Source organism: Manis pentadactyla, chromosome 11 (genome assembly GCF_030020395.1).
Source record: "Manis pentadactyla isolate mManPen7 chromosome 11, mManPen7.hap1, whole genome shotgun sequence".
Taxonomy (NCBI): Eukaryota; Metazoa; Chordata; class Mammalia; order Pholidota; family Manidae; genus Manis; species Manis pentadactyla.
In genome coordinates this window covers 1,734,998-1,758,576 of record NC_080029.1, presented here as the reverse complement: position 1 = coordinate 1,758,576, position 23,579 = coordinate 1,734,998, and the positions used below count along the sequence as shown (strand labels likewise).

Here is a 23,579-nt window from a genome sequence, read left to right as displayed (position 1 = left end):
AGGTCTGCCCCACAATGCCCTGGAGCCTGGCACATGCCCGCTGGGCGATGCCTCCTGCACCCTGATCAGGGTTGACACTGTCTGCAAGGTTCCACCCTGCTGCCCTGGGCCCTCACTTACCCTGCCTTTTGGGGTGAAATAGTCCCAGTGAGGTGTTTATCCCGAGCTGATGAACATGGTCCTTCATGTGCCAGAGTCGTGACCTGGGTTCAGGCCTGGGGGGCTCCTTAGAAGTGGGTCAGCTTGTATCTCCCAAGCTGTGCACTGTGGGACCTCAGGGCCCCACTGTGGTCATCCTCTGGGGACAGACGTGGTGCTGGCTGGCATGGGTGCCCCTGCCTGGCAGGTCCTGCCCCTGGCCCTGCTCTGGAGGCCCCCGTCTGGGCAGCCCCTCACGCTGTCCTCTCTCCGCGCTTTTCTTTCGTTGCTGCTCTGGCGCCTCCATCACGTTTTCTGTTTGGCCGCCCACCCGCCTGCTGCCCCTTCTTCTGTCCCCGTGTTGTGGTCTCCCCTCCCTCCGCCCTCCCCGCCCGCCCCCTCCGGCTTCTTTTGGCATGCCCGGGCTCTGCTTCTGGTAGGAATCGGCCGGAGCCGTGTCTCGGCAGCTCGGGACGGCGGAGCCGAGGCGCGCGCGGGACTCCCGAGACAGGTCAGTGCGGGTGCTGGCTGGCCGCCACCCATCTGCAGGCACCGGTGGGGCCCAAGGACCTGGCTGGAGGCGGAGATGCTGGCCCAAGGCACTGGCGTGGCTTGGGCTCTGTGGGAGGGGCTGCGTGGGGCTGTGACCCCCACCTCGGTCCTCCGATGTCCAGGATGCCTTGTTGACGGTGTGTGGTGTGGTAGGGCCTGGCCGGGCCCCGTGGCAGAGCTGTTACAGGGGCTGGCTGGCCAGCGTGGTGGCCAGAGGCGCTGTGGGCGGTGCGGCCCTGCCCGGCCCCTGGGCCCTGGCCCCAGGCTGCTGGCTGTGGCCCGCAGTGGGCGCTCAGCCAGACCCAGCACCGCCCCGAGGGGCCCTGGCCTCGTGGTCGATACTGATGCAGTGTAAGCGCAGGACCGGCCCTCTCTTACCCTGCTCTGCTTGCCAAAGGAGTTTAGATCTTTCATAGGGAGCACACATGTGAAGGGATAAAAAAGGGATCCATACTTGAGGTGAGGAAAATTGCAGATCTTACGCATGTGAGGCCAGGGTGAGGGACATAGATGGGGGCCGGTCTGTCCAGGGGTCCTTGGCTGCCCTGCGTCACCCACACCTTTGCACTGACCTGCAGCCACCTGGAAAAGAAGCAGCTTCTGGTTCTTGTTGCCCAGGTCTAGGCCTAGACGTGACCCCCGTGTTTCTGCAGCCCCATTTCCCTCAGGCTTAGAGCCTGTCTTGCAGCGGTGGGCTCAGCCTGTCTGGTGTCTATGTCCCCCCCAGGCTGTGTGCTCCCGGAGGGCAGATTTACTGAACATCTGCTATCTGCCAGGCAAGGTGCCAGACACAGGGAAGTGGAGGAGGCCAGGCAGGTGTGGTAGGTGCCCTCCAGGGGCCTCCTGGTTTCTGGCATGTTCTAGGTGCTTGTGAAAGCTGGTGGAGTGCAGGAGCAATGTTCACCAGTTGGGCATGTCCCTGTACCTCTGTGGGCAGAAGGGCTAGACAGACCCGGGGAAGCTGTGGAGAGGGCTGGGGGGGCCAGGGCGGGGCAGCGGGGTGGGCACGGGGAGTAGTCTGGAGAAGGAGAGGGTTGGCCCGGCTGGGTTCTGAGGATGCATATGAGTTCCTGCTACAGGCAGAGCTCAGGCAAGTGGCAGAGGGTGTGGTGTGCTGGCACCATGCCTGGTGAGGGCCTGGCTGCTCCAGGCTCTCCCTTCTTGGCTACTGACCCATCTTGTAGCCCTGGGGGAGTGGCTGGTGCCCCAGGGCGTCAGCGGGGTGCTTGGCTTGCATCCAGCCTAAGGTTTGGGGCTCTTTGTGAACTCCCTTTGCAGACATGGCTTTGCCGTGGCCATGGCCCAGGAGGGGTTAGGGAGCCGGTGCTGGCCACAGGCTGGGCTGCGATCCTTCACTGTGCTGAGAAGGGATGTACCCTGGCGGGCAGAATACTTCTCCTGGGATCTGTGGTGGCTTATTCTGCAGTGCCATGCTGGCCTCTGGCTCTGTCACCTGGGAGACCCCAAGGATCCTGGGCCCTCCAGAGTGTGGCTTCTGCCTGGGCTCCTCACCCTCAGGGTCAGCAGCCCTGTGTCCTCTTTGCATGAGGCCTGAGGCCTCTGCCAAGCTGGGCACAGAGGATGCCCTAGGCACTGGCTATTGCAGCATTAGGGCCAAGTGGAGCCAGGAGCCCCAGGGGTTGGGGTGTGGTGTCCGGGAAGCCTTGAAGGCTGGGGACAGGGACCCTTGGGGAGGGGGAGGGGGCTCTGGATGGCTGGGCTGAGGCCCCAGGGCCAGGTCTGGCCCAGGGGTCCGGATCCTCATGTGTGTGCATAAATGTAATATATGGGGGCTGGGTCTCAGGTTGGCCGGCACCCTCCTGGAGAGTATTTAATTACATTTGTGCTTCATTACAAGGCTGTCTTCCTTTCTGGAATTTATTTTAGCTAATTAGTTGGAAATGCCAGAGTAGTATTTCAGAAGACGGAGCATCACACATTGTCATGCACGGGGCAATTAGTGCTCGTGACAAATATTTATTGTTCCTGCCCAAATTATGCCTCTGGGTGCTCCCAGACCAGTGGCCTGGGGGTGAAGGGCATGGTCACTGCCTTTCTGGAACTTGATGGGGGAGGCCAGAGAGGCCCCTGGGTGGGCATCTGTGGGTAGTGCCAGGGCGGTCACCGCGTGCCTGGAGCTGGCGGGGCCCCACGGGTGTGGGGCCTGAGGAGCGTGCCTGCTCCCAGCTCCCCCGTGTGTCTGCCGCTCACGGGCTCCCCCCTTTTCCTCCAGGCTGAAGCCGCGGTGGCTGCAGTAGCGGTGGCAGACACGGTTCGCGATGGCGCCCCCGCTGTGGGCCCTGACGGCGCGTCCGCGACCTGGGGCCGGGGTGGGGCCTGCACCGCAGCCCTGCTCACCCCAGCCCCGGGCACCCTGGCGGGGGGCTCCACGGGCCCATCAGCTGCAGCCTCCTTCTTCATCAGGTATGGACTCCCGGGCCTTCATGCAGGGCCTGGGCTGGCTTGGGGGCAGCTTGGATGGGAGCGGTGGGGTGGCAGGGACCTGGGCTCCCGGCTCCAGTGGCCTTTGGGCCTTCCCCGGGAGAACCATGGCCTTACTACTGCTGTGTGGAGCGGAAGGGGGGTTTTGGGGGCCACCGTGGTGGGGCAATTCCCAGCTGATGGGCTGGCCGGCCTCCCAGGGCACCACACTGATGGCAGGGTCCACTGGAGGCCTCTCGTGCCAGGGCTGGGATGCAGCCAAGGACAGGGTTCAAAGCAGTTTCTGCCCCTTCTGAGCTGTGCAACCTTGGGCAAGTCACATAACCTCTTGCTGCCTTAGCTTCCTCACCAGTCAGACAGCGGTTTCCTGAGTTGCTGTGAGGGGCAGCGAACTCATGCCTGTGAAGCTCCCGGATGGGCTGGCCCAGCATGTGCAAGCTCAGCATGGTGTCCCAGGGCCTGCGTGTGCTGGGGCCACGGACAGGAGGCTGCCACAGGCCTCAGGGCTCCTCCCCCCATGGTCAGAGAGCACCAGTGGGACGGTGTGATAGAGGAGGTCAGGGGGACCAGGGAGGGTGTCTGGCAGGCAGGCCGCACCCAGGCCCCGCCGTCCCTCCCTGTGGCTGCCAACACCTTCTGCAGCCATGAGCCACCTGCCCAGTTGTTAGCTCTAGGTCAGTCAGGACGCGAGTGGGTCCCTGTCCCAGGCCCCAGCTTTGGCACATGGGGTGACAGGGCATGGGGTCTACCTTCTGTGGGTCCCCAGGATGCCCAGCAATGGCCCTGTGGGCACCCAGAACTGGGAATGTCAGTTGGTGCCGACAAGGCCCGTCAGGCAGTGGTGCAGAGGTGGGGGCTGGCAATCACAGATGTAAGGGCAGTAATGAGTGGTGATGGCGGGCACAGCCAGCCCTGGGTCACTGTCCCATTAGCAGCCCTGCGGGTGCTGATAAACTTGTCCATGAATCATGCATGGCGGGGAGCTGGGCCTGCTTCTCCTGACAGGAGTGCCAGACACGGGAAGGGATGGGCTGGGGAGCTGCTGGGGTGCTGGGTGGTGAGCAGTGCCGCGTGGGCCTGCTGCCCCGTGAGGCTCGGAGAGCCCGGATGGAACCCTCTGGCTGGCTGAGGAGCCCCCGTGTAGGGGTGGGAGGGGCAAACCCGGGCAGCTGGCGTGTCCCAGCCCAGTTGGTCTCCGCCCTGGGGCTTTTGGCGGCGGCCGCGCTCCGTCAGGCCAGGCTCATGGGAGGAGGTCCAGCCTGAGTCCTTCTGGGAAGGGAGACCAGCCCCAGTGGGCCCAGGTTCCGCGGCTTCTCTGGCTCACCAGTGACCCCGTGGCCTGGCAGAGCCGGCGCCGGCTGCTTTCGTCTCCAGCTGAGAAGGGCTGCCTCCGACCTTGGGGAGTCACCATAGAAACGGTGCTGGCCGGGACTGCGGGAGGCAAGCTCTCTGAGAGATGGGGGCACCGCTAGCTGCCGTTACCTCCAGCCTGCTGGAGGCCCTGGAACCCCGCGGCTTGAGGGTGCCCGGCCAGGCTGGATCGTAGCTGTCCCAGCCAGAAACAGTCCTGGACCCCCACCTGACTTGGGCCAGAGACCCTCTGCTCTGGGCAACTGTAGTGCCCTCAGCCATGGGCTAAGGGGGTGCTCTGTGGCTGCATCCCTGCTCCCTTGTGTGGTGGGTGGGGCCTGCAGGGAGAGGGAGGAGCCTTGTCCAGCGTCCCCGAGACGTGGAGCTGCCGGACCCAGTGCTGTGGGGGCCTCAAGCATGTGCTCCCACTTACCACCCCTCCCTGGGGACCTAGGGAGGCAGAGCGGACCCCAGCCCACACTCTGCCCCTTGGAAGTTTCCGGCTAGTGGGGAAGGGAGTTGTGGAGGCAGGCTTTGATGGCCCCGTGCAGTCTGTGAAGGCACAGAGAAGAGTGCTGTCCACGGTGCTCTGGGCCACGTGGGTGGACTTTGAGGGTTGAGTAGGAGTCTGATGGCCGAGTGAAGGCAGAATGGGGTAGGGCTGGGAACTGGGCTCTCCTTCGGCCCCTCAGCACCCCCTGCAGGCCAGCATCAGCCTGGGGCCTACAGGGCTTCTTTCAACAACCTCTGAACTCACCTCCTTCTAGGGAAGCCAGGGTGGAGAGTGGGTCCGTGTCCACACCTGTGGGGCAGAGAGCACAGTGAGACCTGGCACCCTGCACCCCACAGCTGGGCCGAGGTGGGTGGAGAGCTCTGCATGCCAACCCCTACCAGTGTGGGCCCGGGTCTCGGGGGCCCTGGTGACCTCGACCCCCCCCTTCCTGAGCTCCCCCACCTGCTGCTGCACAGCGTCCCTATCTCCTTCCTCCACAGTACCCCCCCCCACCCCAAGATGCCTCCGTTAGCACTCTCTGCATCCCACCTTTCTGGGCCTTTCTTGATGGGGGGTCACCACCCAGGCCTCTGAATCCAGATGCCTTGGGAAGAACTTCTGGGGTCTCCTAGGCAGGCACTGGGAGTGGTGTGGTTTCCTTTGGGGGCCAGGACACCCCACTGAACTCAGATTCCCCATCCCCCACCCCCATTGCTGCCTCAGTAGAGCCCCCTCCCCCAGTGTCAACCCAGCCCACTGACTGTCAGGCTTGGTACCTAGCAGGGGTCCACAACCAGAGTGGGTGCTGCACAGAGGCGTGTGGGTAGCTCTGGCTAGGCACCCAGAGCAGGAGGGTGCTGCAGAAGGACCTCCCTTACCTGCAAGATGGGACTGAGGCAGCCTCTGGGTGAAGATCCCCCGTGACGTGGAAGATGCCTGCCATGGCAAGGCTTGGGGACCAGGGCTGCTGGGACCGCAGTCTCTGGCCTCGGGTTTCAGGCCCCCTTAGGAGCCCTATACCCCTGGGCCACCGATGGGTAGGGCCTGGGGGCTCTCAGGGTCTGCAGGGGCAGCTCCCCAGCAGTGGATGCAGGCTGGGGGCATGGGGTGTGGTGAGGTCTACCTGACTTTTCATGGCCCAGCTGGGGAGCCCTGGGTTGGCCGTGACTGACCCCCCCCCCCCCACATCAGTGTATCTCTTCAGGGTAATCAAGGGCCTTCCCTCAAGGTCAGCTGCCCATGGAATCACTGGCTTGTGTGGAAGAGGCAATTTTTCTTTGTAAAATAGCAAACCATTTCCCTTTCTTTTATGTGGATTGATGAGCAGGGCCGGTGAGCCCAGGAAAGTTCTCTGGGACTGTAGCCAGGGGGCTGGGGCTCAGAGGGGTGTGGCAGAGCCCGCTCGCCCACTGGCCCACTCACGGCTGTGCCTGAGCTTCCCCTGAGTTCCGGACTTTAGGCCTGGCCGACCTCTGCCCTCTAAAGCCCTGCCCTGGTGGGGCTGAGCCATGCAAAGCCGTGTCTCAGGGCAGGGTGTGATTTCTGCAGTAGCAGGAGGTAGATGCCCGGGGAAGCCCAGCTTGGGGGCATCAGGGCAGCCTTCCTGGAGGAGGTGTTCTCTGCGGCTGAGGGCAGGTGAACGAAGTTCCTGCTTTTCTAAGTCTTCCCTTTAGAGCCAGATGTCTCAGACTTGCCCACTCTCCCCATGCGTGTCTCACCCTCCAGGGTCCTCACCCCAGCAGTGAGCATTCGTGGCCCTGAGCATGGCACCCCGGGGTTCTCTTAGCCTCTGAGGCCTGATGTCAGCCCCCCAGCCCCCACTGCACAGAAACCAGGTCTGTGCCCCTAAGAGGCTGGGCCCCTGAGGGCAGGCCCTGACTCCAGAGGCCACCCTGCCGGCTGTGTTGGCTGAGGTGCGGTAGCCAAGCGGCTGATGGGTCTGTCCCAGGCACACGGGCCCGGACCGCATCGGAGCACAGAGGGCCTGTCCTGGGCCTTGTCGGCGCCGTGCCATGCCTCTGAGTCACACCTGCTGGGTGGGCCTCTGAGACCAGGGCCCCGGCGCGCTGGGCGAGTCGGGTGCAGCTTCACGGCTCCCAGCTGCTTGCGGGCTGACCGCGGGGCTGGGGAGGGAGGAGGGGTTGCCCCGAGTAAGGTCAGACTGGGGCGAAGACACCTGGCCAGAAACATTCCAGACCCCCCGGGGCTGGTGGGGCCTCTGAGGGTGCCAGGCCCAGCCTCTGTCCAGTGGCAAGAGACAGGTCCCTATGCTCTGCTGCTGGGAACCTGCGGTGACATGGGCGGGGCGACGGTCTGTGCTGCAAAGCCCAGGCCCTGAGTGGGCCGCCGAGGGTGCAGAGACGCCTGGCTTCCCCCAGCACCTCGCCCATTGGTGGTGGGGACCCTTGAGGCATGGGGGGGTGGGTTCACGATGCCGCCTCCCCCAGTCTTGGGGTCTCTGATTGAGCCTGCCTGGCCTGGGTGGCAGGGACCTGGCTGCCATGCCTTGGCCACGGCTGGCTGCTGGCCGTCCCTCAGCCTGAGGGCCTAGCTGACCCTGCCTGTGCAGGCTGGTGCTGGGGCCCCAGGAGCTGCCGTTTCCTGAAGTTCTGGGACAGATACCACTGCACCTGTGTCCAGATGGGGGCATGAGTCCACAAGGCCTCCGTGACCTTTACAGGTACCCTGCCCTCCCTTCCCCAGCCCGCCCTGCACCCAGGTGTGCAGAGTGGCCTCCCACCCACACCTGCAGACCCTCACCCCCCCTGCTCATCCCACCCTGGGGCAGTGCTGGGCAGGCAGGGTGAGTTGCCTGCCACCTCACCCCCTGGGGGTGGTTGGCAGGAAGCTCCGTGGTCACCCAAGATGGGGGACAGGACAGGAGTGGTGGGCAGGAGAAGCCCCATGAGCTTAGGCTCTGATGAAATGGCTCTGAACGCCCCTGCGCCCCCCACCCCTGCTCAGGCCCCCTGGTCCCCACCCCGCCTGGCCCTGGCTGCCTCCCTGCAAAGGGTCTTGCTACAGCTCGGGCTGTGCGCTGCCCTGGCCCTCCGAGTCCTTTGTGCCCAATCTCTCACCCTGTTCTCAGGTGGTGCTGCCAGCCTCCATCTGGCCACTGACTTGCCATGATCCTTGGGCGGACGGGGAACCAGGGGCTTCTCCAGGAGGTTTTGAGGTCTTCAAATACTTGGGCTCAGGCAAGAATCAGGGCAACATACCTTGTGGCCAGAGAACTCGAGTCCCCCGGCTGTGGGTGCACCACACCCCGAGTTATCTGTGCTCCCGGGCAGCTCGTGGGCTCTGCTCTTGGGACCCCCACCCCCTGGTCCCCCCTGTCCAGGTGCATACTGTCGCCACTGGCCACTGCTCTATTAAAGATCCGCCGTGAATCGTAGATTACTTTTATTTTCTGCGATGACACCTCACTAGGAGGAGAGCCCTCCCTGGGGTCTCTTAAAAGACAACTCCTATTAAAGATGACAGGAGTTAAGCAAAATGCTGGTGGTAGGTGCCCAATGGAAGGCGGGCTGAGGGGCTGGGCTGTGCCTGTGGGCGCAGGCTCTTACGCTGGGGTCCTTCGAGGAAATCTGAAAGACTGGGGGGGGCCCAAAGGGCTTCCATAGGCAGGGTGTGGTACCCTCAGAAGCAGCAGAGATGGGGCCAATGGGATGGGGCCCCCGGGTGAGTGGAGCGCAGGCATCCTGGCCTCTGGCCCCCTCCGCTGAGGCTCCTGCTACGTGAAGGGGGTGCCAGGCCGGGTCATCTGGGCCCTGGGGTGGCGTGTGAACGTGGACTCCGGCCCAGCGTGTGCTCCTTATCTGTGTCAACCGGCGTCACCTGTGCTGAGGCATCGGGAGGGCGCGGGTGGCCCGGGCCCACAGTCTGGCCTCGGTGCTCTGGGGGTACTGCCGGGCTGACACTGACTCAGTGAGCAGGGAGACCAGCTGGAGGGCTGTGGGGCTGGTGGGGCTTGGGGGCCCCCTGGCAGGGGGTCAGGGTGAGCCCGGGGGGGGCGTGCCGGGCCTGTCCTGAGCATGTGTGTCCCCAGGGACCTGGGACAGCGATCCCTAAACCTGATGGACCCCCTGTAAGCACCGGTGGGGAGCCCAGACGGCCTGGGCAGACGGCGGGTCTGCTTCCTGGGGATGCCGCTGGGCTGGCCCGGCCGCCCCTGCGGGCCTGAGTCCCATGCTGAGGAGGGCACTGCAGTGGGCAGCAATGTCACTGGGGTCTGCTGGAAGTGCCCCGAGAGGCAATGGGGAGCCCAGGCCAAGGAGGCAGGGGTGGCACCTCCAGGAGGTTTCCGGGGGCCTTGGTGAGGCATCCAAGTGTATGGGGAAGGTTGGGGGTCTGGGGATGCGCTGGTCAGAGCAACCGTGTTCATGCTTCTATATGCCGGCACTGGGCCAGGTCCTTTAAACACATTAGCTCATCAGGACCACACACAAGGGCCCCTGGTGGTCACTCCGTCTCGCGTTGGAGGTGGGGAAACTGGGCCTCAGAGAGACCAATCATGCCTGGGTCGCACAGCCTGTGAGTGGCTGGGCTGGTGGAAAGAGGGTACAGGGAGGGGCCCTCTGTCACCTGGCCTGGCTGAGGGGCAGAGATTGCCGGGGCCAGAAGGGCAGCCCCAGCCCCACGGCCCCGCTTGGCTGGGGGGAATGAAGTGTGGGCTGTGGACTACCCTGGGGCAGCTGACAGGGACGGCTCACCCCACACTTTCCCCAGGGCCGCCCAGAAGCTCAGCCTGGCCTCCAAGCGCAAGAAGCCCCACCCACCACCAAGCCCTGCCACCCGCGGCGCCCCCACCTACCCCTCGGACTTCAGCGGGGTCCTGCAGCTGTGGCCGCCCCCCGTCCCTCCCTGCTTGCTCAGGGCTGCCGTCAAGGCCAAGGACAAGGACAGCCCTAGCGGTGCCAGAAAGGTAGGCCCAGCTCTGGTCGGGGTGAGGTCCTGGAGGTGGGCGTGGGGTGATGTCAGGCAGTCTGAGCGGGTGCGGGAGGTGAGGCGCCTACTTCTCCCAGGTTGGACAGGGGTGGTCAGCAGGGGTACAGATGGCTCCAGGGCTTGGCAGGGAGCCTGGGGGATTGTGGTGGGCCGCAGGGAATGGGTGGGGGTCCCAGGGGCCATGTGCCAGTATCCGTGTGGGGTGGGATCAGGGTTTGGGGTCCGACCCAGGAGCCCCCATGCCTACCTCTGTTGGCATTCTACGCGCAGGTGGGGCTTGGGGGCAGGCATGGGACCTCAGCTCCCTGGAGTCGAGGCGAATCCCAGCTGCGAAGGGAGTGTGCGACCAGTTAATTTAGACTGCCCTCCCAGTTCAGCTGGGGACACTGAGGCCCAGAGTGGGGAAGGGCCTTGCCTGGTCCTGGGACAGGCTGGCTTGCCTCCTGGCTGTACCCCTGGCTCCAGTGGCCTTTGGATGAGACCAGGTTTCTTTCCTGGCCCTCTGATTGCTTGCACTGCACCCTGAACCTGGAGAAGGGCCTGCCATGTGGGGTCTGGGTGAGCATTCAGGTTTTGAGCCCATCTGTGAGGCGGGCTCTGTCCCTGTGGAGGGTGGGGAGACCACGGTGCTGAGAGATTAGGTCTTGCAGCCAGGGCCGCTCGCTGTAGGGGTAGGGATTGCACCCTGACCCGGAATTTGCACCCAAGCCTTTTCCTCTGACCTTGCACCCACTCTGCTGCCCACTGGCCCCTCCCAGATGCCTCCCTGAGAATGGTGGGGGTTGGGGCGGTGCACCCAGGCCCTGGGCCCAGCCTCTCCAGCGCCCAGAGGCTCACCCCTGCAGAGGTGGTGGGACGTTTCCATCTGCCTGTCTGCCTTTTCCACCTGGTTGCCTCCAGGACACGTCTCCGGGGCCGCTGGTGACAGGGTCTGCAGAGGGGCATGCTGCCCAGCAGACGGTGCCCTGCCTGGGCCTGGGCCCTCCGCAGGCCCCTCCCCGCACCCCAACCAAGCCCTCCCGCTCTAGTGCCTGTGCTAGGCCTCTTCCGGTCGGGGTGAGTGCCTGCCTGACCCTGGGGACTCCACCAGGCTGCTCAGGCCCAGGAGGCCTTTCCCCAGCCCCGGGCTCCCACACCCTGAGACTGAGTCCCTTGGCGCCTGCTGGCGTTGGGGGGTTCAGCCCACCTGGGCCAGTGGGCAGGCATGCAAACTGCTGGGAGTTGGGGTGGCTTTCCATGCCCTGGGCCCGGCTCTGACCTTGGCCTGATCACCAGGCTGTCTGTACATCTGTGCTTCTCCATCTGCAAACTGGGGTGGCACACGGGCTGGATTGGATAGGGTCTCGGGTGGGCGGAAGGGGGTTGTGGAGCACTCGAACCCGTTTTCTTCCTGCCAACTGTGTTTTTTGGGGTGCAGCAGGCCCCCTCCACTCCTCCTGGGGCCTGGCCCCCCACCCAAGCGTTTCTGGCAGGGGCTCCTCCTTTCTCCTATGACAGACGACCCCGTCCATCCTGGGCCCCTGGGGCAAAGAGGCTCGGCCACCCACCACCCGCCCTGGTGCTGCCTCCCCAGCTCTCTGGATGTTTTTTGTAGGAACGTCACATAGAAATGTCTCCTGAAAGGCATTTAATATTGTCACAGAAAAGAAGTTAGATTATGCTCAATTCCTGACATTAATGTGCTACTTAAGATAATTCATCATCTTGCAGCATTAAAAAAGACATCCTTCTAGGTGGGTGCCGAGCAGTGCCCCTCCCCCGGCCCTCCTGGGCCACCGCCTAGGAGCAGAAACCTTTTATATGCAGAATGTGGTTTTTCCCTTCCTACCAGCTCTTCAGCAGGGTTTGGACTCTCAGAGACAGTGGCCTGGCTTTGGCAGAGACGGTGGTGTGGGGCAGGCCGAGGGCCGCGGTCCTCCCCCCTGGGTTGTGGGTCCTGAGCTGGATGAATACCGCGCTGGCCGAGAGGACAGCACACTTCCTTCCTGGGGTCCTGTCCCCTGCCAGGAGGCCCCTCCAATCTCAGAGCCCATTTGGCTCCTGAAGTGGCCTGGAGTTTGTGGTGAAAGAAATTGCCAAAAACTACCGGGAAGCGCACATTTTCATCTGTTTGGCAGCAGCGTTTGGAATTGAAATTGCTTCATTCATGTCGTTGGGGGTATACGAATTGATTCCCGCCTAGTGGAGCCCAGGTTTGGGGGGCAGGGGGGCAGTAGGCGAGCGTTTCTTTGCGCTTCTCCCTGGAGAGCAGCCACCCCTTCCTTGGGAGTGATTTTGCATGTCAGTTTACCACATGCCGAAGGGGAGTGGATGGCGCCTCGTGTGAAGTACCCACCATAAACCAATTTTGCCGGCGTTATGTATCTGTCACTTACAATTAAATCCGTGAAAAATATCGGCCCTGAAATGAGTCTGGTAATTTGATTTACACTGTGGTGGAGAAACTGGAGATTTCACCCGTGAGAAGCCAGTCTGGTGCCCTCTCCCAGGATGGGCCCTCACGTGGGGCAGCTCACCGGGTCAGAAGGCGCCCCCACGGCTGTACACAAGATGCTCTGTCTGGGGTGCTTGTTTTCCACGCGGGTTTTGGGGTGTCTGCAGTGCAATTTGCTGTGGCCCTTGGTTCCTGCCTGCCCAGAGCACCCCAAAACCTGCATGGAGAGCAGAGCCTTCTGTTCCCTGGAGGGCGCTGGGCCCATGGTCTGGCTGGGCCTGCTGTCTTCGGGCACGTGCCGGCGGGGTCACACAGGCAGAGGCTGCCTGGCCGCCTGCAGGGGCCCCGAGCCTGCTCTGCTCTGCCCCCCCACCCCACCTCTGCCCCCATCCAGGCCCCACCTGCCCTCTGGGATTCCAGTCTCATCTTTCCTGGGACAGGATTATCCTGTCCTCCCCAGCGTGTCTGAGAGAATTTCCCCTGGTGCCCTGATGCGGAATCCTGCCAGGACGCAGGGCTTTGAGTTTGGATTTGGAGGTGGCTCTCGGGTCACCTGCCTTCCGCAGCTCGCCTCCCCAGGGCGCCACTGGCTCCCTGGCCCAGCCCCTTCTGTGCGTGTTCCTCGCTGGCTTCCACGTGGGCTCCTGCCGGCTCCCCTCCGGGCTGCGGGCAAGCAGGCAGGCGGGGGTCGGTGGCAGATGTGCTCAGGGCCCTAGAGGACTCTGTCCTGGGGTTGGGGTCTGGGAGAAGGGGCTCCCTGGAGGAGATGGGCTGGACTGCGATGAGGGGCAGGGGCTTCCCTCTGTCTCAGCTGGGAGTGGCCTGCGTGCACCGGCAGCCCGGCCTGTCCCAGCCCCAGTCCAGAGCCAGCTCTCCTGGGAGCTGCACTTTGCAGCTTAGTGAACCAGGCTGGCCGAGCTCGGGGGCTGGGGGGTGCAGGGAGGGCTGGGCTCTGAGGCAGCCCCTTTCCTCCACATGGGGATGGGGAGAGCAGGCAGCGTGAGGCTCTGGGAAGAGGCCCCACGGGTGGGGGTGGGCTGCCGATCTCCCACTCTGGTGTGGGCGGGGTCTTCCAGCCCCTTCTGCCTGCCCCTCTCTCCCGCTTTCTCCCTGCACCCTCAGGTCTGGGATGTGGGATTTCAGGAGGCCTGCTCTCGGTGGGCTTGAGGGGGCTGCCGAAGTGATGGCTGCCCCACCCTGGGGAGCTGACAGCTGTGGGCGAGCTTGGGGGTGGGGCTGTGTCTGCTGTCAGAGGCTCTGTGCCTTGGGGCTCGCTCCCCATGGTGCCTGGCTCTGCACAGGAGTCAGTGACAGGGTGTGGCGGAGCCCCAAGTCAAGGGCAGGGGGGTGTACCCTGAGTGTGGTCACTGTGCCACCTGTAGCCTGCTGAGCCCGCTCCCCCATCCTGAGCTCCCTCACCCTCCATCCTGAGCTCCCAGCCACCCCCTGCCCCCTCCGTCCTGCCCGCCCCACCCCCGCCCCACCCCACCCTGTGCTCCCCGTTCTGTGCTGACTTGCTCTGCCCCTGGCCGGCCTCTCTTCTGGCTGGGCCTTGCCTGCTCCCTGCCTGGCTGACCTCATAGGATCCGCTCTGGGCCCGGAGCCGGGGTGCGGGCGTCCGCATTCCTGCCGTGGAGCTCCTGTGCCGAGGCCTGGCTCGCTGTCCCAACTCGCGCGAGGCTCCTCCTGCCCTGTAATTAGCGGCCGCTCAGATACCCGCTCCCACCCGCCTCCCCAGGTGAAGGTCATGCTGCGGATCTGGCCAGTGCAGGGGGCCCAGCACTCGGCCGAGTCCACGGCCTTCCTGAAGGTGGACCCTCGGAAGAAGCAGGTGACCCTCTACGACCCAGCTGCCGGACCCCCTGGCAGCTCAGGTCCCCAACGGGCCACCACTGCCACGGCTCCCAAGATGTTTGCCTTTGATGCCGTCTTCCCCCAGGACTCGGAACAGGTGAGGGTGGCAGCGTCCACTGGGAACTGCGGGCCAGGGCTGCCAGTTCCCGTGCTGGGGTCAGAGCTGTGCTTGCTGCTGGTGCTGGGCAAGGAGGAAGGAGCCAGGAGCAAGGCCCAGACATGGGAGGGTCAGGCTCGGGGGCCGGGCAGGCCCATCCGGTTTTCTCTGCCTCACGGGCCTCCCCGGACTTCGGGCTCCCTGCCTGGCTCTCGGCCTGGTTCTCAGGTCGAGGTTCCCTGGGAAGCACCCGGTCTCAGGAGCTACCCTCCATGGGAGTTTCTGGGTAGTGGTTTATTTTGCCCTTGTTGTGTGTGAACACCTGGGTGCTCTGCTGGGTGTCAGGCACACACTGTGACCAAGCATGTGCTCGTAGTGGCAGTGACTATGTGTGTGTGTGCGCGTGCCCACCTGTCAGCCCTGTGTCTGGCTGGCTCGGGCTGTGCGTGTGCATTGGTGTTCTGTGTGCTGGGTGCACGTGATGACCTCTGTCTTTGGTCCCATGTGTGCCAGCCTGGCCTCCTTGCCTGCCTGAGTGTGATGGGGACAGACAGACGTGGGAGGCCGATGGTGGCCCCTTGACCTCAGCATCTGCCTGCCTCTCTGTGCCCTCCTCCAGGCCGAGGTCTGCTCGGGGACAGTGGCCGATGTGCTCCAGGCAGTGGTTGGTGGGGCCGATGGCTGCGTTTTTTCCTTCGGCCACACGAGCCTTGGTGAGCGCTCTCTGTCACTCTGTGGTGACAGGGCCCAGTGTCCGGGTGGGGAAGGGGAATACCTCATATGGGCGGTGGAGGCTATGCAGAAGCTGAAACCCTGAAGGCCTGGAGGGCAGGGGTCTAGGGGCGGGTCAGAGAAGGCCCCTGGGGTCGCTGTGGCCCCAGGTTGGCTCTGAGGGCCTCGGGCAGGGCCCTGACATGTCACGTGGCCCCCAGGCAAATCATATACCATGGTGGGGGAGGACCGCTCGCCCCAGAGTCTGGGCGTCATGCCGTGCGCCATTTCCTGGCTTTTTCGGCTTGTCGGTGAGCGCAAGGAGAGGACGGGCACCCGCTTCTCTGTCCGGGTCTCAGCCGTGGAGGTGTGCGGCCAGGACGGGAGCCTCAGGGACCTGCTGGCCGAGGTGGCCTCTGGTGGCCTGCAGGACGCCCAGTCTCCAGGCGTGTACCTGCGGGAGGACCCTGTCTGTGGGGCTCAGGTACATGAAAACCACTGCCACCACGCAGGGGTGGGGCCTGGGGTCTTGGGAGGGCTGCAGGGGCGGCGGGGGCTGCGGCTCAGCCCACCAAGGCACCGTGCCCCTCACCCGTCCCAGCTCCAGAACCAGAGCGAGCTGCGGGTGCCCACGGCCGAGAAGGCGGCCTTCTACCTGGACGCGGCCCTGGCTGCCCGCAGCACCAGCCGGGCGGGCAGCAGCCAGGATGCCCAGCGCAGCTCACATGTGTTCTTCACACTGCATGTCTACCAGTACCGCATGGAGAAGTGTGGCAAGGGCGGAAGTAGGTGTCACTCGTGACCCTGGGCCCAGTTGCTCATGTCACCTTGGGGTCAGTCCTTCTCCGAGCTGGACTCTGCCTTGGGGGCGTCGCCTGGGGACTCCCGCCTCGGGCTGGGGGTGCAGGGCCGTGGGGTGGGGGCCGTGCCACCACTCCCTGCTCTCTGGTTTCAGTGTCTGGAGGCCATAGCCGTCTGCACCTCATTGACCTGGGCAGCTGTGAGGGGGCACCTGGCAGGGGTGGGGAGGCCCCCGGGGGCCCCCTGTGTCTGTCCCTTTCGGCCTTGGGCAGCGTCATCCTGGCTCTGCTCAGCGGGGCCAAGCATGTGCCCCATAGGTGAGTGGGGGGCTCCCTGGTGGGCACTGGCAGGGTGGCCCCGGGAAACCAGCTGGGAGCCTGTCAGGCATGTGCCCTGTGTCTCTGGCCTCCGAGCTCCTTGGGTTTGTCTCATCACCTGATGGGCCCTGCCATCCAAGGGCTGCCAGGGGTGCTGGTGCCCATGGGGGTGAGCACAGAGGTGGATGCCAGACCCAACCCCAGGGCGCCAGGTGTGGACCTGGTCTGGCAAGAGGCCTGCCTCCCTCACTCCAGCCTCCCACCCTGATACCTCCTCCCCTGGCCCTCAGCCTCTGAGCACCCCCTCGGCCCCCAGGGACCACGGGCTCACCATGCTGCTGCGGGAGGCCCTGGCCACCGCCAACTGTTGTGCCACCATGATCGCTCACGTCTCGGATGCGCCCGCCCACCATGCTGAGACTCTCAGCACTGTGCAGCTGGCTGCCCGCGTTCACCGCCTGCGCAGGAAGGTCAAGGTTGGCTGCATCTCCTGTCCACGCCCCCTCCCTGCTGCTACCCAGGGTCTTTTGTCCTTCTTGGGCCCCTGCCTGACATACTGGGGGCCACCCAGACCTGTTTGGACTGAGGTCATGCGGCTGTGGCCCAGCCAAAGGAGGCAGGGAGCTGAGTCCTAGGTTGCCTGGACGCAGAACTGGAGCTGCCTGCAAGGGGGCTTGTGGTTGGCCGCCTCTGTCTGCCTGGCCCAGGGGTGGGCAGTGGTCAGGGCAGCCTGGCAGGATCCCTGTGGCCTGAGCCCCTCCTGGGCCTGGGCATGCGCTCTCGCCTCCTGTGATCCAGCTTAATTCTCTCTCCTTGAGAAGACTGGGTTCTGTTCGGTGCCTAAGGTTTAGTGTTCTTCCAGCACGCGGTGGGAGGGCGCCTGTGTGGCCAGAGGGTGCCGGGGTTGCCGTGGGGGCGGGCAGGCCGCTCACGGGGGCCGCTCTGTCCCAGTACACGTCCAGCTCCTCGGGCGGGGACAGCTCCTGTGAGGAAGGCCACGCCCGTCGTCCCCAGCACCTGCGGCCCTTCCACCCCCGCTCCGTGGCCCCGGACCCCGACCGCCTGTTCCCTGGCTCGCCTGGCGACCCTGACTACTCGTCCAGCAGTGAGCAGTCCTGCGACACCGTCATCTACGTGGGGCCTGGTGGGGCGGCGCTGTCAGACCGCGAGCTGACCGACAACGAGGGCCCGCCGGACTTCGTGCCCATCATCCCCGCGCTGAGCCGCCGCCGGCCCCCCGAGGGCCCCCGAGACGCGGACCACTTCCGCTGCAGCACCTTCGCAGAGCTGCAGGAGCGGCTGGAGTGCATTGATGGCAGCGAGGGCCCCTCGGGAGCCCTGGGTGGCCCGGCCCGAGGGGGCAGGAAGCCTTCCCTGCCTGACGCCGTGGCCCTCAGAAAGGCTGTGGGCTCCCCGCTGGCTGCCAGCACACCTCGAGGCAGCCCCAGTGCAGACACCCACCAGGGTGCCTTGGAGCCCTCCAGGGCTGGAGGTGATCAGAGGGATGGTGTCAGCACCAGGCCTGAGCTGCCTGTTCTGGACAAGGCCGTGGGGGGTGGAGGCCGGAGGCTGCTACCTGGCCTGGCCCCTCCGCCGCGGCAGCCAGAGGCCAGCAGAGCCCCAGAGGAGCCCGGGGTCCAGGGTGCCGATGGCGTGGTGCGGACTCCCCCCGTGGGCACGAGTGGGCGGGCAGGCTGCCCCCAGCCGTCTGAATGGGGCTGCCATCTGGAGCGGGGCCTGCTGACTGCCACGGTGACTTTGCAGCAGCCCGTGGGGCTCAACGGCGAGGATGAGCTGGTGTTCACCGTGGTGGAGGAGCTGGCCCTGGGCGGACTCCCAGGCCCCGGGCGCCCTGCCAGCCTGGCCAGTTTCAGCAGTGACTGCTCCCTGCAGGCCCTGGCCTCGGGCTCCAGGCCGGTCAGCATCATCAGCAGCCTCAACGACGAGTTCGATGCATACATCCCGCAGGCCCCCTGCGGGCCCTTGGACGGGGCCGCCCACGCGGGCAGCAGTCAGAGCTCCTCCTTCGGCTCTTGGCTCAGCACGGTCGGCGTGTGCACGGCCGACGGCCGTCACCCCACGCCGCAGCCCCCCTCTCGGGCCAGCCCGGACCCTTCTGGTCCCGACTCGGTGGCAGGGCCTGACCCCCTGGGCCCCCCAACCCTGGACAGCTCCCTAGAGGGTGGCGGCTTTCTGTTCTCAGGGAAGGGCCGGCCAGACAGTCCTGGCCCAGCCTGGAGTCCTCGTTCTCGGGAGGAGGCCACAGCAGCCCCCAGCAGAGCTGGCAGGGAGCCCCAGGCGGTGCCTCCCCGGGGGGCAGCCTCAGCACAGACTCTCCACTCCAGCCTTCCCCGGAGACCGAGGACTACCTCCGCGGCCGGTCACGTGGGCTGCCCTCGTCAGGACCCAAGCCTGCCTGGCCCTGGAGACGCGTTCGAGGACCCCTGGCTGCCGCGGGCAGATGAACGTGTCCCGCTGCAGATGGCCTCTGCCGGCAGGGCCCCCAGCCCGGCTCTGGTGCTGGCTTGTGCCCGCAGGGTGGTGGATGGCTGTGAGGTGGCAGGCAGGGTGGCCCACAGGCCGGAGGCCGCGGCTCAGATCCCACCCCTGCGGAGGGGGGCCACCACGCTGGGTGTGACCACGCCCACGGCATCCTGTGGGGACGCCCTGGCCGATGCAGCGGCCTGCGTGGGTAGCCTGAAAGTGGCCCCTGGCAGCAAGAAGAGCACGGCTGCCAAGGGGGGCCTCTTCCTGCGGCCTGGTGGGGTGGCCCCTCCAGCCCCGCCCGTGCGCAAGTCCAGCCTGGAGCATAAGAACGGCCCCGCCCTGGGCCCTCTCCAGGCAGGGTGCCTCCCTCGAGGGGAGGAGGAGGCCAGGCCTAGTGGCCGGGCTGACCCCTCCATCCCCCGGGCCACGTCCAGCCTGAAGGCCCGGGCTGGCAAGGCAGAGGCGGCGGGCCGTCCCACTGCCCATGGGTCCCTCGAGAGGCGTGAGGGCCTGGCGCACAGCAATGGCAAGGCCAAGGAAGCCCCGGGCAGGCCCCCCCGGGCTGTGCCCAGGCTGGGGGTGCCACCCGCCAGCCTCACGCCTGGGCCTGCTGCAGCCTGTAGGGGTGGCCCGGCCAGGGGTGTGGGGGCCCTGAAGCCCCCGGCCAGCGGGGTCAAGGCCCGCAGCTTGGCGGCCGGCGGGTCGAGGGCCCTGGGCTCCCCAGTGAAGCCGCTGGGCCCTGTGGCCGGCAGGAGCCCTGGCGGCCCTGTGACAGGTCCCAGGGCAGCCCCACGGGTGGCTCCCAGTATGGGGGCCAAGGCCAGTCGAGGCACCGTCATGGGCACCAAACAGGCGCTCCGGGCCACCCACAGCCGTGTCGGTGAGCTGGTGGCCGGCGGGGCGCCTGGCAGAGGTGGCCCTGCGTGGGGCTCGGCCGACTCGGACAGCGGTAACGACAGCGGTGTGAACGTGGGTGAGGAGCGGCTGCCCGCAGGCCCGGCACTGCCCTCGCCGTACAGCAAGGTGACGGCCCCCCGGCGGCCCCAGCGCTACAGCAGTGGCCACGGCAGCGACAACAGCAGTGTGCTGAGCGGGGAGCTCCCGCCCGCCATGGGCCGCACGGCCCTGTTCTACCACAGCGGGAGCAGTGGCTACGAGAGCATGATGCGCGACAGCGAGGCCACCGGCAGCGCGTCCTCCGCCCCTGACTCCATGAGCGACAGCGGGGCTGCCTCCCCGGGTGCCCGCGCCCGCAGCCTCAGGTCCCCCAAGAAGAGGGCCACAGGTGGGTGTGGGCAGCTCTCCCGGGCACAGCCCTCCACAGTTTATGATCTGGAGATGCGTGACCACCAGGCACAACGTTCACTGATTCAGATGCACATAGCCCTTGGCAGTTTCACAAATGTGCCTCGGGTTTTCAGGGTGTACGTGTGCACAGCCCTGTACAGTTTATGAGCAGTCCCTGTGTGCCCCCTTCTGTAATCCACACTGCCCCCGAGGCTGGTCCCCATCCTGGTCAGAGTGGGCAGGCAAGGGCGGGCCTGCCTGGGTCACCCTGAGGAGCGTGGGGAGCTGGGAGGAGAGGACTAGGCTCGGGGCTCCGAGGCTGGTGCCCTCCTGTGCCAGGGCCCGCTGCCTGGGAGCCACCTCCTGCCTCCAGGACTGCTCCTGCCTCGATCCCGGGAACACGTGGGACAGGCCTGCCCCTCACACTGCGTGGCTTTGGGGGTGTGTGGCTTCCAGCTGATATTTGGGACAGGCAGGTGCCCCTCTGGCAGCCAGGTTGGGGCGGGAAAGCAGGAAGGGGCACCTTGGGGGTATGGGTGGAGTGCCAGTGCTGGCCATGAGCTGGCTCAGGGGGTCTGTCCCAGGCCGAGGAAGCAGGGGAGGTTGTGAGTCAGGACGTGACGTTGCTGCATCCAAGGGGTGGGGGTGGGGGGGCAGCTGCTGTGTAGGCAGCTGGTGTGGCCGTCCAGGTGGAAGGCGGGCTGGCGGAGTGAACCCCCTGGCCCCTGAGGCCTGGGGTGGGGTGGCAGGCAGTGCCCTCTCCCTGTCCAGACGCCGGCTGGGGGCTGGGACCTGGGGCTGGGCTCCTAGTCTCTGCTCCCCAGCGCCCGGCCCCGTTCCAGGTCTGCCACGGAGACGGCTGGTCCCAGCCCCACTGCCCGATGCCACCGCCCTGGGCCGCAAGCCCAGCCTGCCTGGGCAGTGGGTGGACCTGCCCCCGCCCCTGGCTGGCTCGCTGCAGGAGCCCTTCGAGATCAAGGTGTACGAGATAGACGACGTGGAGCGTCTGCAGCGGCACCGCCCACCCCCGAGGGCAGACCCGGCTGAGGTCAGGGTGGGCGGGGCCCTGGGTGGGGGGCGGGCCCTGGGTGCGGCTGGGCGGCTTCCTGACCCCACCTTCCGCTCTTGTCCACAGCCCTCCCAGGACGTAGAGAAGGTAGGAACTGTTCTTGCCCAGCCCTGAGCCTGTGGTGGCCCCTGATGCCCACCTTGGCAGAGTGGGTGGCTGGAGGGGTTCTGAGGTCACTGCTATTGTTCCCTGGAGTTGAACCGAGTGGGCGTTCCCACAGCTGTGTCCACTCATCCGGGGCCCAGGATCCAGACAGGCACTGGTAGGCTGCTTGGGAGAAGCTGGTGTGAGCCCCACAGTGGGGGCCCCGGTCCTACCCCTGCCCACCTCTGAGGCCCCACTCTGCACCCATCCAGGCCTGGAGGGTGGAAGGAGGCTCATGGCCACGGTGGGGCCCTGGGCAGTAGGTCGTCCCCATGCCTGGGCCCACCCCCTGCCCGTCCCCTGCTGCCCAGGGCCTGGTGTGCGCCAGTGCAAAGCTGCGGCTGGCCGAGCGCAGGCAGCAGCGGCTGCGAGAGGTGCGGACCAAGCACCGGCACCTCTGTGAGGAGCTGGCTGAGACCCAGGGCCGGCTGATGGTGGAGCCTGGCCGCTGGCTGGAGCAGTGTGAGTCACCCGGATCCCCGGCTGGGGTAGTGAGACCCGCCAGGGAGGCGCAGGCTTGCAGGACCCCAGCTCCCACTCCCTGCCCCGCTCCCTTGCCCACCTTGTGTCCCCCAAGCTATTTCCTTCCCTCTTGGAGCCCTAGCTGCTCCCCTTGACATGTGGCAGGGACCCTTCCCTTCACCTTGGCCCAGAGGGGAGAGAGGCATCTCCTCGGCCATGCAGGGACCCAGGCCTGACCTGCCTGCCGTCCCTCCACAGTTGAGGTGGACCCAGAGCTGGAGCCCGAGTCGGCGGAGTACCTGGAGGCCCTGGAGCATGCCACGGTGGCCCTGGAGCAGTGTGTGAACCTGTGCAAGGCCCACGTCATGATGGTCACCTGCTTCGACATCAGTGTCACCGCGCCCACTGCCGCCCTGGGGCTGCAGGAGGTGGACGTCTGAGGCTGGGCATCGGGACCGGGGGGAGGGGACATGCAGGGGCGAGAGGACGGGACGTGGGGTGGAGCGAGGATGTGGTGCGGGTTGGAGGAAGGCGGATGCAGAGGGTCCAGTGCAGGACTGGGGTCTCGGAGGCAATGGAGTTAGAGGGAGGGGAAGGCCCGCCGAGCGGCGGACAGGGAGGAAGCGCGCGGAGACGGGAGGCAGCCACTGCCCAGACAAGTGCCTTTACCCTGGAATTGGACTAATGTCCTTTGTGCGTTTGGTGCTAAGAACTCACAATACCAGCAGACTGTGTGCGGCCGCGGCCGAGTGGTGGCTGTGGTCGTCCGGATTCTGGGCTGGAGCCAGTGGCGCTGTTCCTCTCACCTTCACAGCCAAGCAGTTCCATGCAGCAGGGCAGCCCCGGGCTCCCCAGGCCACTAGTTGAGGATCAGGGTTATTTTCCTTTACAGCTCTTTCCTCTCAGCAGAGCCGGCCTGAGGGTCTCCAGACCCTTCCCTCTGCAGGTGATGCCAGTGGGGTCTCCCGGGTGGGGTACCCCAGCCTCTGTTCCCCAGGGCCTGCTTTGTCCTGAGGGCACAGAGAGGGCAGTGACCAAGGGCAGGGCTGGAGGCACACGGCCAGAATTCTTACCAAAACCACAAGCAAAAACCAGAAAAACCAACACAAAAAAAATGGGCGATAAGGGTTTTGTAAAGGTTCTGTTAGGTTCATATTTTTGTATCATTTTGCCTATAAATGCGGTATTTGCAGTGGGAATTTCAAGACAAATGATCTATGTTTTTATGGTTTTCTATGAAAGGTATTCCTCAGGCCAGACTCTTTCTGGGGACACCCTGGGCAGGACAGGGGTCCTGGGGAGGCACTTCTTGCCAGATGCAGACCAGGGGTGAGCCTGCCTGTGGGTGGCATTCCCAGCAGGGTAGGCTCTGTTTTCTGACCATTGTGCATTTTCTTGGGGCAGCCAAACCTTTGTACAAATCTGTAGATAACATCTTGCTGCAGCTTTTGTGAATAAAAGATGCATCGATTGTTCACATGGCTTCTGAGTTCACTAGGCATGCTGCCCTCCAAGGGCCCTAGCATGTCGGGGGGCTTCGGGCAGCAGGGACTCGTCCTCCACCCACAAACCCCGCAGCGGCCCCAGCCTTCAGGCAAGAGGGGATCCACGTGGCAGGAGGTGCTCCTTCCTCTCTGATCTCCTTCCCAGCCACTCTGTCTCGCAGCACCCAGCTCCTGGGTCCCAAGGCTGAGGCAGGGAGCCAGGGGCTGGAGCTGGCCGACAGGAAATAGCGTTTTCTAATGGGTGCCTGGCCCCCCTTCCAGAGGTCATGTCAGCTGGGAAATCGAGGCAGGAGCAATATGCCTGTTGGGACGCCTTTCGTCTCCTTCCTTTGCCCCCCAAACCTGCCTTTCCAGAAGATGTATGAGCAGACACACCGTGGGCACATCAAGCCCCCGGCCTGGCACAGCCACTTTTCCCTACCCAGCCCCTTTCTGATGGCCTCAGACTGTGGACCTGGCCCTGGGCACCCCCAGGTGGCCAGTGTGTGG

General features: G+C 65.3%; 1 protein-coding gene across 2 annotated transcripts in view; it reads left to right on the top strand.

Moving 5' to 3' along the window:
• KIF26A (kinesin family member 26A) overlaps window positions 1-23,060 on the top strand; it is a 40,775-nt gene extending 17,715 nt beyond the window's left edge. The window contains exons 2-15 of one of the 2 annotated variants that reach the window (XM_036882190.2): window positions 579-649; window positions 2,924-3,114; window positions 9,704-9,899; window positions 14,095-14,307; window positions 14,927-15,020; window positions 15,240-15,502; window positions 15,620-15,803; window positions 15,974-16,136; window positions 16,453-16,612; window positions 17,088-19,908; window positions 20,753-20,958; window positions 21,046-21,066; window positions 21,435-21,585; window positions 21,844-23,060. In XM_036882190.2, the coding sequence (XP_036738085.2) occupies window positions 579-649; window positions 2,924-3,114; window positions 9,704-9,899; window positions 14,095-14,307; window positions 14,927-15,020; window positions 15,240-15,502; window positions 15,620-15,803; window positions 15,974-16,136; window positions 16,453-16,612; window positions 17,088-19,908; window positions 20,753-20,958; window positions 21,046-21,066; window positions 21,435-21,585; window positions 21,844-22,025 (4,916 nt within the window). In that variant the 3' untranslated portion in view covers window positions 22,026-23,060. The remainder of the gene's footprint in view (window positions 1-578; window positions 650-2,923; window positions 3,115-9,703; window positions 9,900-14,094; window positions 14,308-14,926; window positions 15,021-15,239; window positions 15,503-15,619; window positions 15,804-15,973; window positions 16,137-16,452; window positions 16,613-17,087; window positions 19,909-20,752; window positions 20,959-21,045; window positions 21,067-21,434; window positions 21,586-21,843) is intronic. The other variant, XM_036882187.2, reaches the window with a different exon arrangement.
• The last annotated feature ends 519 nt before the right edge of the window (window positions 23,061-23,579 follow it).